Raw genomic sequence first — 12,258 nt, 5'->3', positions numbered from 1 at the left:
TGGATAGCCACCATTTTAAGTTCCCTCTTTACCATGTTTGCTCACCACTTCATTCAAACCACTGACCGAAACTGTCTCGCTTTGTTTTTTCACGACATCAACACCTGTACAACCAGCTCAGAAACCCCGAACCACAGCGGGATTAGCAGTGTGAATGAGTGTTGGAAAACCACGAGGTTGTTGTGCTTGACCTCCAATGTGACCAGCATTACTCGGCGTTGATTCATGTCAACGGGTGGCATGCAATTACATGCCATTGTTGTGATTAGCAATAGCAATGCCTAGTTTAGCACCTTGCACAGGGGGTTCCCCAAGCACCGGCTGCCAGCTATTTAACCGTCTACCCACCTCTGTCTAACTGAATGTCACTGTCGCTACATACACACTGCCAGAATTTGGTAGTGACAACCAAATTGAGTGAATGCGCATATGTATGGTACACGGGAGTCACTCCGCTCCTACGATCTCGCAATGGCCTGTAAATAATGTCTGTAACCATAGTAACGTTTACTTCAGATCAATATGGAGGCTACCATTGCCTGTATTTTCGGTTTAATTGACACCAGTAATTGACTGAACAACGTCATGTTAATCTGCGCGAGCCATTCTGGTCCTTGATTTTGATGTTGCCACCCAAGTTGAACTAATCCTGACAAGTTCCACTTGTACACTGACTCCATTTTGCCAATGTTCAAAATATAAATGGGAGAAGTAAAGGGAGGAACAGGGAAAGATCATAGGGGCTTCTGTTTTAGGAGGGTTTGTTAAAGCCCCAGTATGCAGGTTATGACCATGTAAAATTGGAACATTTCCTCATTATTTAAACTGATTTATGTTTCCATAATTATTGGATCTCAGTTCTGTGAGTGCAGTAGTACTCAGGAGAGAGATCCAGTATTGCTCTGAGAAGACTAAAATATTAACTTTGTTCTTATATTTATTACTATTTGTTATATATTTTTGTTCTAGCCTACTTATTTCAATTAAAAATTGCATTTCTGCACTGACTCAAGAAAGTGCATTTAACATTCACAATTAATAAAGATTATCCGTTTATTTTTCAATTGAGCATTGAGCCTTTAATAAAAAATTGTATTCATGTTATTTTAATTGTCATACTTTCATAAACATATTTAAGGTTTGCTAAAAAGTGGCATCACCGTAAAAATGTATCTTGCCGCCACAAACATCCCTTAGCCGGTTACTTTTCCCACCTGGCTGGGTACTCAAAAATTTGGGGAACCCCCTGCTTGCACACTCCACAGGGTGGTTTGCTCAAATATGTGGTGCAGGTGCAGTGTTCTTTGTATTGAGTAATAGAGAATTTAAAAAGTGTGCTAATCCAGCTGTTTTTTTAAGCATGGAAGTTTACCGTTTTGTTAATGGCATAGATTAATTTCATTATAAAATGTGAAATTGTGTGGTGCTCTATAGGACAAGACTACCATGCGTGAGCTCTACATACAGGATGAGTTCAAGTTCAGCTCATGACCTGCTGTCGCATGTCATCACCTCTTCTGCTCTCTCATCATTACTGTCATTCTCTATAAGTAATAATGGAAAAAAACATTAGGTTTCTACTACAGAACTGATGAACACCAGTATAGACTGACTGCGTTTGCCATAGTGTGGCAGTAGTGAAATGTTAAACTAGCAACACTGTTACTGCATTACTTTGTGACTCATATCAGACATGCTCTGGCCTTGACCTACATATCGCCTACCTCTCCCACCTCCCCACACACTCACCACACTCACACATACACACACACACGCACATAGAGGATTTGTCAAGGAAAGAAAGGCCCGGCCGCCCGAACACAGTCGAGAGATTAAGACTAAAGCACTAATCTGACGGTGCCTGGCTCCGTGTGTGTGTGTGTGTATGTGTGTGTGTGTGTGCTCCTGTTTGAAACGTGGGCAGGTTTTATGTGATGGCTGGTTCAACAGTGTTTCCTTGTGTCTTAGCAGCGGGAATGAAGGTCTTTGTTTTTCCAGGGCTTTCACCTCTGAGAAGAGAAGCAGGGAGGAGAAAATGGGTTCCCATGCTCTTGGTTTGTTTGTTGTGATACGCATAGGTTTGGCGTTAGAGCCATTTGGATTTTAGCTGGGCCTCTGAACCATAAAAGGTCGAACACGACAAGGAGAAGAGGGGGAGAAAGAGAGGGCTAGGCAGATAGAGGAGACGGAGAGAGATGGGAGGTGTTTGGCAGAATTGGGAGGAAGAAACAGGGTGAGAGAGAGAGCGACAAAGGGCCAGAGGAGATGGAGGGAAATAGAGGGATAGAGAGACAAATACAGTCTGTCTGCTGTCCATGTGTTATTGTAATGACAGGGGCAGGATGCCTGGGAGAGAGCCCCGGGGCGCTCAACCCTGTGTTCCCCAGCCAACGTACACACACTGTTCATAAAACGCTCAGAACATTCGGATGCCGTTCGCTATCCAACCACCGCGAGCTGTTCAGAGAGTGTTCAAAACACAGTGGCTGCGTTCACTGCTCGCCGATAACATGCGGTTCATTAAGTGTTCAGAGCATGTGGCTGCATTCATCACTCAACAATTGCAAACTGTGCATGGAGGCTTCATAACATTAGGGCTGCGTTCACAAGCCAATGCTCTCGCACTGCTCAGAGAGTTTGAAATGCTGGGTCGGTGTTCACTAACCAAACGCTCACACATTTACACTCTTGGCCTTGAACATTAAAACACTGATGCCAAGGTCAGAGTCAGCAGCGACACTATTCATAGTTCAGGTTATGCCGGCTACCCGTGTATCCCAATTCTTGACATTTTTTATGAACACGTAACAACTAGTTGCCTTGTGACTCCAGCGCTACACATCTGAAACAATGAAGGACAAGTGCAGACTTGAGAAAGAGGGAGATATATTAAGAAAAACAGGTTGTTAGCTTTGTAGAGGGAGAGTTGAGAGAAGGGACGAGAAGAGTAGGGCACACACCTGTCATGTAGCTTAGCCACCCTGCACAAACACACACACACACACACACACACACACACACACATATTATGTATTTGTTTGATGAGGTGATGAATTCCACATATAGGGGTTTGTCCAGAGCGCATTCCCGCTGCATTCCCATTCAGAGCCGACTTAGTGTAAGATTGTCACGGGTCAGATTCAGAGAGCTTGCAGGAGGTGGTGAGATTGCGAGGGAGGTGTGTGTGCGGGAAGCAGGCTTGTCTCATGCGGTTATGTCCTCCTGCCTCATCTTGCACACACACACACACACACACACACACACACACACACACACACAGCTGACCGCCCCCTTCTCCCTTTGTCCCATATTCTAGGAATGCAGGCAGAGCAGCCAGGGACAACTGTGTAGTCCCGTCTCAGAACACAAACACACACACACACACACACACACACGCATGCATAGGCACACACTTAATGTATCAGTGTGCGTCTGAAGCCACGTCTGTCGGCGTATAATCCTGTTTACCTCTGAAAACACAAGTGTGTCTGTGTGTGTGTGTGTGTGCCATCACAGGGAATGGGGAGAGGAAGAATCTGTGTGATGTAGCGCCCACAGTCTGTCTACTGTCTCGGAGTGGCAGCTGTCACACACACACACACACACAGGAACATACACACACGTCTCTTATCCTCACAACACATTGGGTGTCAGGGAAGCAGTTGTCCTTGCACTTATTGCTGCTCCAGCCCTTGAATGTGTGAGTAGTCAGCTTCTACCCTTGTCCTTGTACAAGCCACTGATTCAAGCCTGGGAAACAAATAGAAGACTTGGAAATGGGTGACATTGACTAGCCTAATCAATTAATCATCAATGTGTGTGTCAGATTAATACGGATTAGGGAACAGGCTAACAAAAATGGTGGCTATTGTGTAAGAATCTTCTAGCTGTCTTTGTTTTTTTAAATGTTTTTCATGATTTTTTATGTTTTATAATAATGTGTTTTATGACCCCAGGGCTTGTGATATCCACTCAAAAGCCATTTTACAATCTTCAAAATCCATTATCCCATGAAACGGAGTTGAGCAGCTTGTAAAGCGGTTGCTATAAACAACTTATTCTTGGCCAACATACTTGGGGAAATGAATATCAAATAAGATCAGGACTCTAGCCTGTATTTCTAATCTGGGGCGTTTCCTCAACTCCTTCACATCAAGGGCAGCCGCCAGACAAGTCTAGATCAGGTTTTATCACTCTCGTCGAGTTGCTGGCTTAGGAGTCAGCCCTGCAAGGTGCTTTAAAGACGGGGGGCTCAATTTGTTCTAGTGTCTGACTGCATCTCACACACACACACACACACACACACACACACACACACACACACACTGCACCTTTCTACCCTGGCACAAGGCATTTGTTTTGGCAGGCCGTCTGCCACGGAGAGAGAGAAAGGGCACCAGCGCTTGTCCTCCACTAAACTGATTTACATTGGCATTAAAACAGAGCTCATAAGGGCTTTTTATACGGCTCAAGACGTGCCAGTCAGCTCGTTCCCCTAGCCAAGGCAGAAAGGAAATGATACAATATACTACAATATACAATACTGCTTTATTGTCCGACCTCTCGAAAATTGGTCTTACCTCCTCTGAAGTTTTTCTTGGCTCGCTGCACGTCTTGAATAGGATATATGTACAGTTTTTTTTGGCACCTCCAGTGTGCTAGCTCGCATTTTGGATATTTTTGGCTCTTTAGCACCAAATACATTTTTAGCACAATGTTCTTGGTGATGAGTTTTTAAATGAAAGCAATTAACTGAAAATGAATGTCAGAGCTTAGCTTGCTTTCATGACTTTGTCTGGTTATATCGACCAAAACTCACTCAAAAAACACTGTAACTATCCAAATTCAATAATTCATATGTATTCTCTCACTTTTCAACCATTATTGAACCAGGCAGGTCCTTCATTAACAAAATTATGTTGACAATGGCAGACAGACAACATTTTTAGAAAATATTCCAGTAATTTATTGTAATAATTTTGACATTCTCTGATAATCTTCAACAGATTGAGTGTCATTGTTGTGTTATAGTGTGTGAGATGGTGTGCTAAGAGGCCTGTACGTATATAGCATTAGTGTGGTTCAGGACAGGGGGGCCTGTCCCCCTCCTAGCCATCTGACCTCCCTTAGGCATATGTTAGACTGGCAGGCTAACCAGGCTGCAAATGACCAATCTGCGTAACGCCTACCTGTGGAAGCGTGTGTGTGTGTGTGTGTGTGACGAGGCCCTGAGTGTGTGTCTGTTGAGCAGCCTACTTCATCTACCCTGTAATAACTGTGTCCGTTTTTATCTGTCTGCTAGTGTGTTTTCTGTGTTTGCGTGTAGCCTATCCAGGGATTGCCATCCATCCTTCCATCAGTCCATCCGTCAGTGTGTCGGGGGGATGGTAATCCATTCTTCCCATATGCAGATAGTGGTGGTGATGGTAGAGATTAGGCAGACCCAGGGAGGGGATTAAGGCTTTGGGGCTTGGCTCCCCTTCTACCTTACCTCCTCTCTGCCCATCCAACCCCCCGCACACCCCAACAGCCGCCACCCCACCCCACCCCCGCCTCGCCTGCTTTTGCTGTTCAACCAAACCCCCCCACCCCCCTCGTCCCCGGGGGCAAATCTCCAATCTCTTGAGTGTGTTGGCTGCTGAGCGGAGAGGTGGAGGGGAGATTAAGATGGAGACCCATTTAGTTTTGTACATGTGTGTGTGAGTGTGTTTGATTTACATGCGCGTAACGTATGGGATAAATCCTTGTGTGTGTGTGTGTGTGTGTATCCAGACACAAACGTAGCGTGGGTGAGAGGATATGCGATGGGCGGGGGTGGGAGTGTGCGAAGCGAGTGTCTCTTAAACCATGAAGTATTCTGTCACCTCCTTGAATATGTTGTTTGGGTTACAATAATGGACTTGTGCATGTATGAGAATGTGTGTGTCTTGAGAATTTGCATTCGTTTTGAGAGCCCTTCTTTGCGTGCACACACATACACACACACACACACTTTTCCCACTCTCCCTGATGTATTTCCTTTCTCTCCCCCCTTCCTCCCGCACGCTCCCTCCTCTCTCTCGGCCCCAGATGTGACCCACATGTTGTGATGCAGTGCAGAGGGGAGAGAATTTGTCTGAGCGCCACTCTTCTTCTTTTTCCCTTCCCTTCCCTTTCCTCTCATCTCCTCTCTCTTCACCTCCTCCTCCTCTTCCTCTCCTCCAGCGCGAGTGCTGTAATTGATATGCCACCGGCAATAAATCAGCACAGCTCCGGGACCGAGCAGCGACCATTATCTGAACGGACAGGTTTAGCTGCTTTGGAGAAGAGGGTGAGAGAGAGGGAGAGAGGGGCAGAGGGAGGGAGGGAGGGAGGGAGGGAGGGAGGGAGGGAGAGAGAGAGAGAGAGAGAGAGAGAAAGGGAGAAAGAGAGTGAGAGTGTTTGTGTTGGTCTCTCCATGTGTGACACTCTTTGCCTTCCTCTCTCTCTCTCTCTCTCTGAGGTGTGTATATTCTCTGCTGCTCTACTTGGGGGTCCCTTGTGGATCACCCCCACTGTACACACACACACACACACACACACACGCATCCCCTACCTACCACTTGGCCAGCCTTCTGAGTTTCCTCATTCCGTACTCACAGACATACAACCACCCCCATTTCTTTGTAGGACTCCTAACCCTGCTCCTGTTAAACCAAATAAACAAAGTGAAACAAAGCCGAGGAAGGACTTCCCGCTCTCCCTCCCTCCCTCCCCTTCCAAACCTCCATCCCTGTGTTATGTCTACCTCCTTCCCAATCCCTCATTCCCATTCCCAGCCCCATAGGGACGGCGTACGGGCCTCCGTCAATTGATAGGGTGTCCCGATATCAAATCCAATCAACTCGGCCCCTCACACCCCGTCCTTTCTAACGCTTTTCCCGGTGCGATAACGGCCTTTGCTCCCCCGATGCGCCGGCTGCCCATTCCTAAAGCCGCAGACACGCTGCAGCCCAAAATGATTGACATGTTTTTCCTTGATGGTGCCAGATATGGCCCACAACCTTGTTCCAGCGCTTTTCCCACCATTTCACTTCAGGTCGGGAGGAAATTGAAATTGAAGAGGGTTTGGACGGATAAGGAGGTACAAGGAAAATGGGGAAATTTGAAAAAAAAAAAAAAAAAATGGCGAGGAGGTGGAAGAGGAAAATCTGTAAGACGCTGAGTGATTGACAATATCCTCATCTGTCAGTCATGTCAGCCATGACTGGGGTTGGGGAGGGGGGCAGGGGGAAGGGGCAGGGAATTATTGCTGTGAGTTTTTTTCCCCTCCTGCCCCCTCTCCCGCTTCAATCAGGCTTCAACTTTATATTGTGGAGTTGGATCCCTCCACATTGTGTTTTCAGTAACGTGCATTCATCAAAGCATGTGTCATGATGCCGTCGTCTTATTACCAGGGCAGATAACAAGCAGCCGGAGACCCCCAGATGCAATTTGTTGTGTGATTCACGCTCTGTTACATCAAGCTGTGGCTGGCCCAAATGAAGAGGAATTACTGTAGGGACGACTTTTTTTTTTTTTATTCAGGTCCTCTCGTTCTTTATCGCTCTCTCTTTTTTTCTCACTCGCTCATTCGCTCTCATTGTCTCTCTCCCTCACTTGGAAATGACAAAGGAAAATGAGGCAGCCGGCCTCCCCGTGCGCCGCCACGCTTTAAATTGACATCTGCTCTCGTAGTGCAGCGCGACTGTACCGTTGAGCAAGAAATTAGTTTTTTTATAGGCTGGCTCGTCACTTTATTGCGCCTGCTTATGTCGAAGAGGCCGCGATCCGCGTCGAGTCGTTTTATTCTCATAGACAGGCGAGTGCGGGTATATCTGATAACTGCAGCTCGGGCCCTGCTGTCTGCAGTTACTGTGCCTAGGTGCCTCAGCCCCACAGGGCCCCCCTGCTGTTTGATTTAAATGCAGGTAGAGCCATGATTAAAATGCCGGGGAAGTGCTGCCTCTTGTTTGGCTCCCACTGCTCTTCACGCTCCCCTCTGGTCTGCTCTCTTCTCTGTCTTTCTGTCTGTGCAATCTCTCCTCCCCTCCCTCTGTCTCCTACATACTCTCTCTTTTCTCTCGCTCTACCTCTCCTTCCCTTCCTCCCTCACCTCTTCCTCTGTCCCTCTCTCTCTCCTATACATTTGTCTTGTCCCCAGCCTTTTATTTGTGGAAATTGGACAACACCGCCTCTCCCTGAACCTGGCTGGCTTTGCCTCAGCTGAGCTGTGGTTTGCTATTCCATGAGCACTGCCGCTACTGTTTCTCTTTTTTTCTCTCTCTTACTTTCTGTTTGCAGCAGCAGCGACTAAAATTGATGTGCATTTCAATGACTCCACTTATAGTGTCTCATTCTTTCGATTCTAGAGGAAGTGAATCTTGTCCCTTGGTGTGTGCACACACACACTCTCTCTCTCTCACACACACACACACCTTAAGAATGGCTGCATGAAACATAAAAGACACACACAGATATTGACACACACACACACACAGACACACACACACTCTTGTCCCTCTGAGCTTGGTAAACTGACCACACTCCCTGGCCTGTATGCTTGGTGATTGATTGACAAAAAGGCCTGCCCCTCAATCACTCACCAGAGGAGGAGGAGGGAACCAAGATAAAGAGAAAAAGAAAAGAAAACCCCACATTCTCCCTCCTTTCTCTCCTCCCTTTGATTTTCTCTATCTCATGTTTTTGCCCCCCATCCCCCTCTTCCTACCCTCCCAGTCTTTCTGTAGTGTCTCTCATCTTCCCGATTCGGCGTGGTCATAAAACACCCTTTGCGCAGACACTTTGATAGTCAAGGTGAAATTGAAGTGTGCGGCCCTGGGAGAGTTGTGGCCCGTTTTGCATAATCAGCATTTACAGGAGAACTAATGTCCTGGTATCGCAGGAACATGATTGGCCTGTCAAGTAGCGGCAGTGAGGCACGCGCCCGGCAAACCCCCTTCCCCATTGCCATTGTGTTGTCATTGGAGGACACCCAAAGGAGCAAATATTCAGCCCTTCCACTCCTCCTTCTCCTCCTCCTATAAACCTTCCACCCAATTCATTACCTCTATTCTGCCCTTCAATCACTCCCCTCTGTTTTCTGCATCCTGGGTTGTCAAGGGATACCGACTCTGGAGAATATTATGTGCTGTGTGAAATGTTTATAATGTAAAAAGCTGATGGACGAGAGTGGATGTGACTTATGTGTGTGTACCAAGCGTCTTCTCTTCATTTCCCATAATTAGCCGGTGTGAGAGGGTGACGACGGCAAGAACGAAGGAATACCACTCTCTCTAACTTGTTTCTAACTGTTCCCATACAGGGAATACACAGGAAGGTTTGGACTGTACAGACAATTTGCATTGTTGTCTAGAGGGACAGGGGCAACTTTGGTTGAAGTGGGATCATAACAACGGCAACATAATGTCCAGGGAATTGGACATTATAGACAGCATACACCTCAGTCAGTAGTTTTCCTTTCTGTCTCTGCTTGAGTTGTTTTTGTATATCCTGATATAGAACAGCGGCTGCTGGATTGTTGTGATCGTAGCTCCCTGAGGGAAAGCAGACTATGTTCTGGCCATTGGAGAGCTGCCGAGCTGCCACGAGGGCCACTGAGAGCCTGATGCCTGGACACTATTGGCAGAACAACAGGCGTAATTAGAATAAGGGGATACTGGGTAGTTTGTTGATACTGTTCTAACCATGACGGGAAAGCCTTAGAGTAGACCTGGCTATAAATTGCTTGCTGTCAATTTAACAGTGCCCACTGGCACTTTTTCAAACACAGGCCTGTTCCAAAGCCCCCATGGTAGCGTTGGAAGTTATGAAATATTAAAGAGTTCAATGTTGTGGGTCTATAACTCATTGCAGCACGACTCGCATTATGTGTACAGAACCTTTAATAATCGGCCCATGCCTCCCTTGCTATCTTCCCTCATAATTAAATGCCGACACGCATTTGCCCTTCAGACTTGACTTAATATCATTTATTTACCACAGGGGCAAATGTCAGCTTGACTTTTTTTCTAATTTTAGCTGTGCATTTCGTGAGCCTTTTAGGCCTCTCTGCCTGCCTGATGCATAATCAATAGGAAATGTTCCTTCGACACTCATAATGTGTTTTTTTTTTGTGTTTGCCTTGCAGGGCTCCCACCCCCATGCCTCTGCGGATGATGCTCTTGATGAAGGCTTACAACGCTGAGAAAAGGACAGACAATCAATAGGAGCTTGGTTTTCCCTCCCTTCTTCCTTCTCTCCCTCCATCCAATTGTCCTCCTTCATTCCTGGGGAATAGAACAGAAAGAAAAAAAAAAGCCTGACTCGGGACTTGGTACCAGAGCTTGTACTCCTCCTCCTCCACCTCCTCTTCCTCCTCCCCCATCCCCTGCAACCTTGCCTCTAGCCAGCCCCAGATATGTGTCCCCTAGCTCGGTCAGTGGCTTCCCCTAGCCTGAGGAACCTGCTCCTCCTCTTGGGTCTGCTGCTTCTCACAAGCCCCTACCTCTCTGAAGGCCAACCCCAGCCCTTCAAACGATTCGCCCCTACTGAGTCGGGGCTCACGCATCTGGCCATCCACAACAAAACTGGAGAAGTCTATGTGGGAGCTGTCAACTGGATCTTCAAGCTGTCCAGCAACCTGACCAAGCTGCGTAGCCACATGACCGGCCCAGTGGTGGACAATGAGAAGTGCTACCCCCCGCCCAGCGTCCAGTCCTGCCCTCACGACCTGGCCCAGACCCCCAATGTGAACAAGCTTCTTCTTATAGACTACGCCCAGAACCGCCTCATTGCCTGCGGCAGCACCTCGCAGGGCATCTGCCAGTTCCTCCGTCTGGATGACCTCTTTAAGCTGGGTGAGCCCCACCATCGCAAGGAGCACTACCTGTCCAGCGTGGCTGAGTCGGGAACCATGTCCGGGGTCATCATCAGCTCTTCCCACGGTCCTGCCAGCAAGCTGTTCATCGGGACCCCCATTGACGGCAAGTCTGAGTACTTCCCCACCCTCTCCAGCCGCAAGTTGATGGAGAATGAAGAAAATGCAGACATGTTCAGCTTCGTCTATCAGGATGAGTTTGTCTCCTCTCAGCTCAAGATCCCCTCGGACACCTTGTCCAAGTTTCCTGCTTTTGACATCTACTATGTGTACAGCTTCAGCAGTGAGCAGTTTGTCTATTATCTAACCATGCAGCTGGATACCCAGCTCACTTCCCCCGATGCCAGCGGCGAGCAGTTCTTCACCTCCAAAATCGTCCGCCTATGCGTGGACGACCCCAAGTTCTACTCCTATGTTGAGTTCCCCATCGGCTGCACTAAAGATGGGGTAGAGTACCGCCTGGTCCAGGATGCTTATCTGGCCCGGCCGGGCCGGCAGCTGGCAAACTCTCTGGGGATCTCTGAGAATGAAGACATCCTCTTCACAGTCTTCTCTCAGGGTCAGAAGAATCGGGCCAAACCACCCAAAGAGTCTGCGCTGTGCCTGTTCACCCTGAGGAAGATCAAGGAGAAGATCAAAGAGAGGATCCAGTCCTGTTACAAGGGAGATGGGAAGCTCTCCTTACCCTGGCTGCTCAACAAGGAGCTCGCCTGCATCAACTCGGTAAGCTAAAACATCTCTATTGGCTTTTCTGATTTCTGTTGAGTAGATACACTTTAGAACCTTTTCAGTCAGAATGCCTCTGATTTAATTGACTTATTACCCAAGCACACATATTATTTTTCCAACACTCAAGTTTGACTTTGATGCAGATTGCATTAGTATTGAAAGGACCCAGTAATCCATTTGGCTCTGTAGGAAGCAGTCTGAAAGGATATTATGACACCATGCTTTGGCAAAACATGAGTAATGCTCATTTTCACATGCTGGGTGCTGCCTCTTGTCAGAAAAGTTACTGAAGACTTTCAAGCTGGCAAACATGAATAACCACATATTGAAACATATTGAAAACTTGTTTTGATGTCAGAGGAATTTGTGTCACTGTGGTCCTTGGTCCTTGGTATCGTCACCCAACCCTCTTTCTCTACTCTAACACGGGCCTGCTAATTGAATCCTGGTCCCCCTCCCATGCCACATTCATTCCCAACGACTATTGCTGCAGATTGGTAGTGATACTCAATAGGAAGTGTGAAAAACTCTGCTTCCTTTCTCCTGCTCTTTCCTTTTTTCTCTTTTCTTTACCCATTTTCTCTCTCCCCAGCACCTCTTGGTGCTTTGATTTAGTCAGACAGGGGACATCATTAGCCCAGTCCCCTGGATTT

General features: G+C 47.3%; 1 protein-coding gene across 1 annotated transcript in view; it reads left to right on the top strand.

The window, feature by feature from the left end:
• LOC139651996 (plexin-A1-like) overlaps positions 1–12,258 on the top strand; it is a gene marked incomplete at its 3' end in the record, with an annotated part of 52,896 nt that overhangs the window by 24,863 nt on the left and 15,775 nt on the right. Inside the window, exon 2 of the mRNA XM_071528910.1 lies at positions 10,148–11,599. Within this exon, the coding sequence (XP_071385011.1) occupies positions 10,418–11,599 (1,182 nt within the window). The remainder of the gene's footprint in view (positions 1–10,147; positions 11,600–12,258) is intronic.

This window comes from Centroberyx affinis, unplaced genomic scaffold (genome assembly GCF_046629955.1).
Source record: "Centroberyx affinis isolate AG114_WGS23_722 - 3 ecotype Tasmania unplaced genomic scaffold, CSIRO-AGI_Caff_v1 ptg001738l_1, whole genome shotgun sequence".
In the NCBI taxonomy this organism is placed as follows: Eukaryota; Metazoa; Chordata; class Actinopteri; order Beryciformes; family Berycidae; genus Centroberyx; species Centroberyx affinis.
This window is presented reverse-complemented; position numbering and strand designations above follow the sequence as displayed.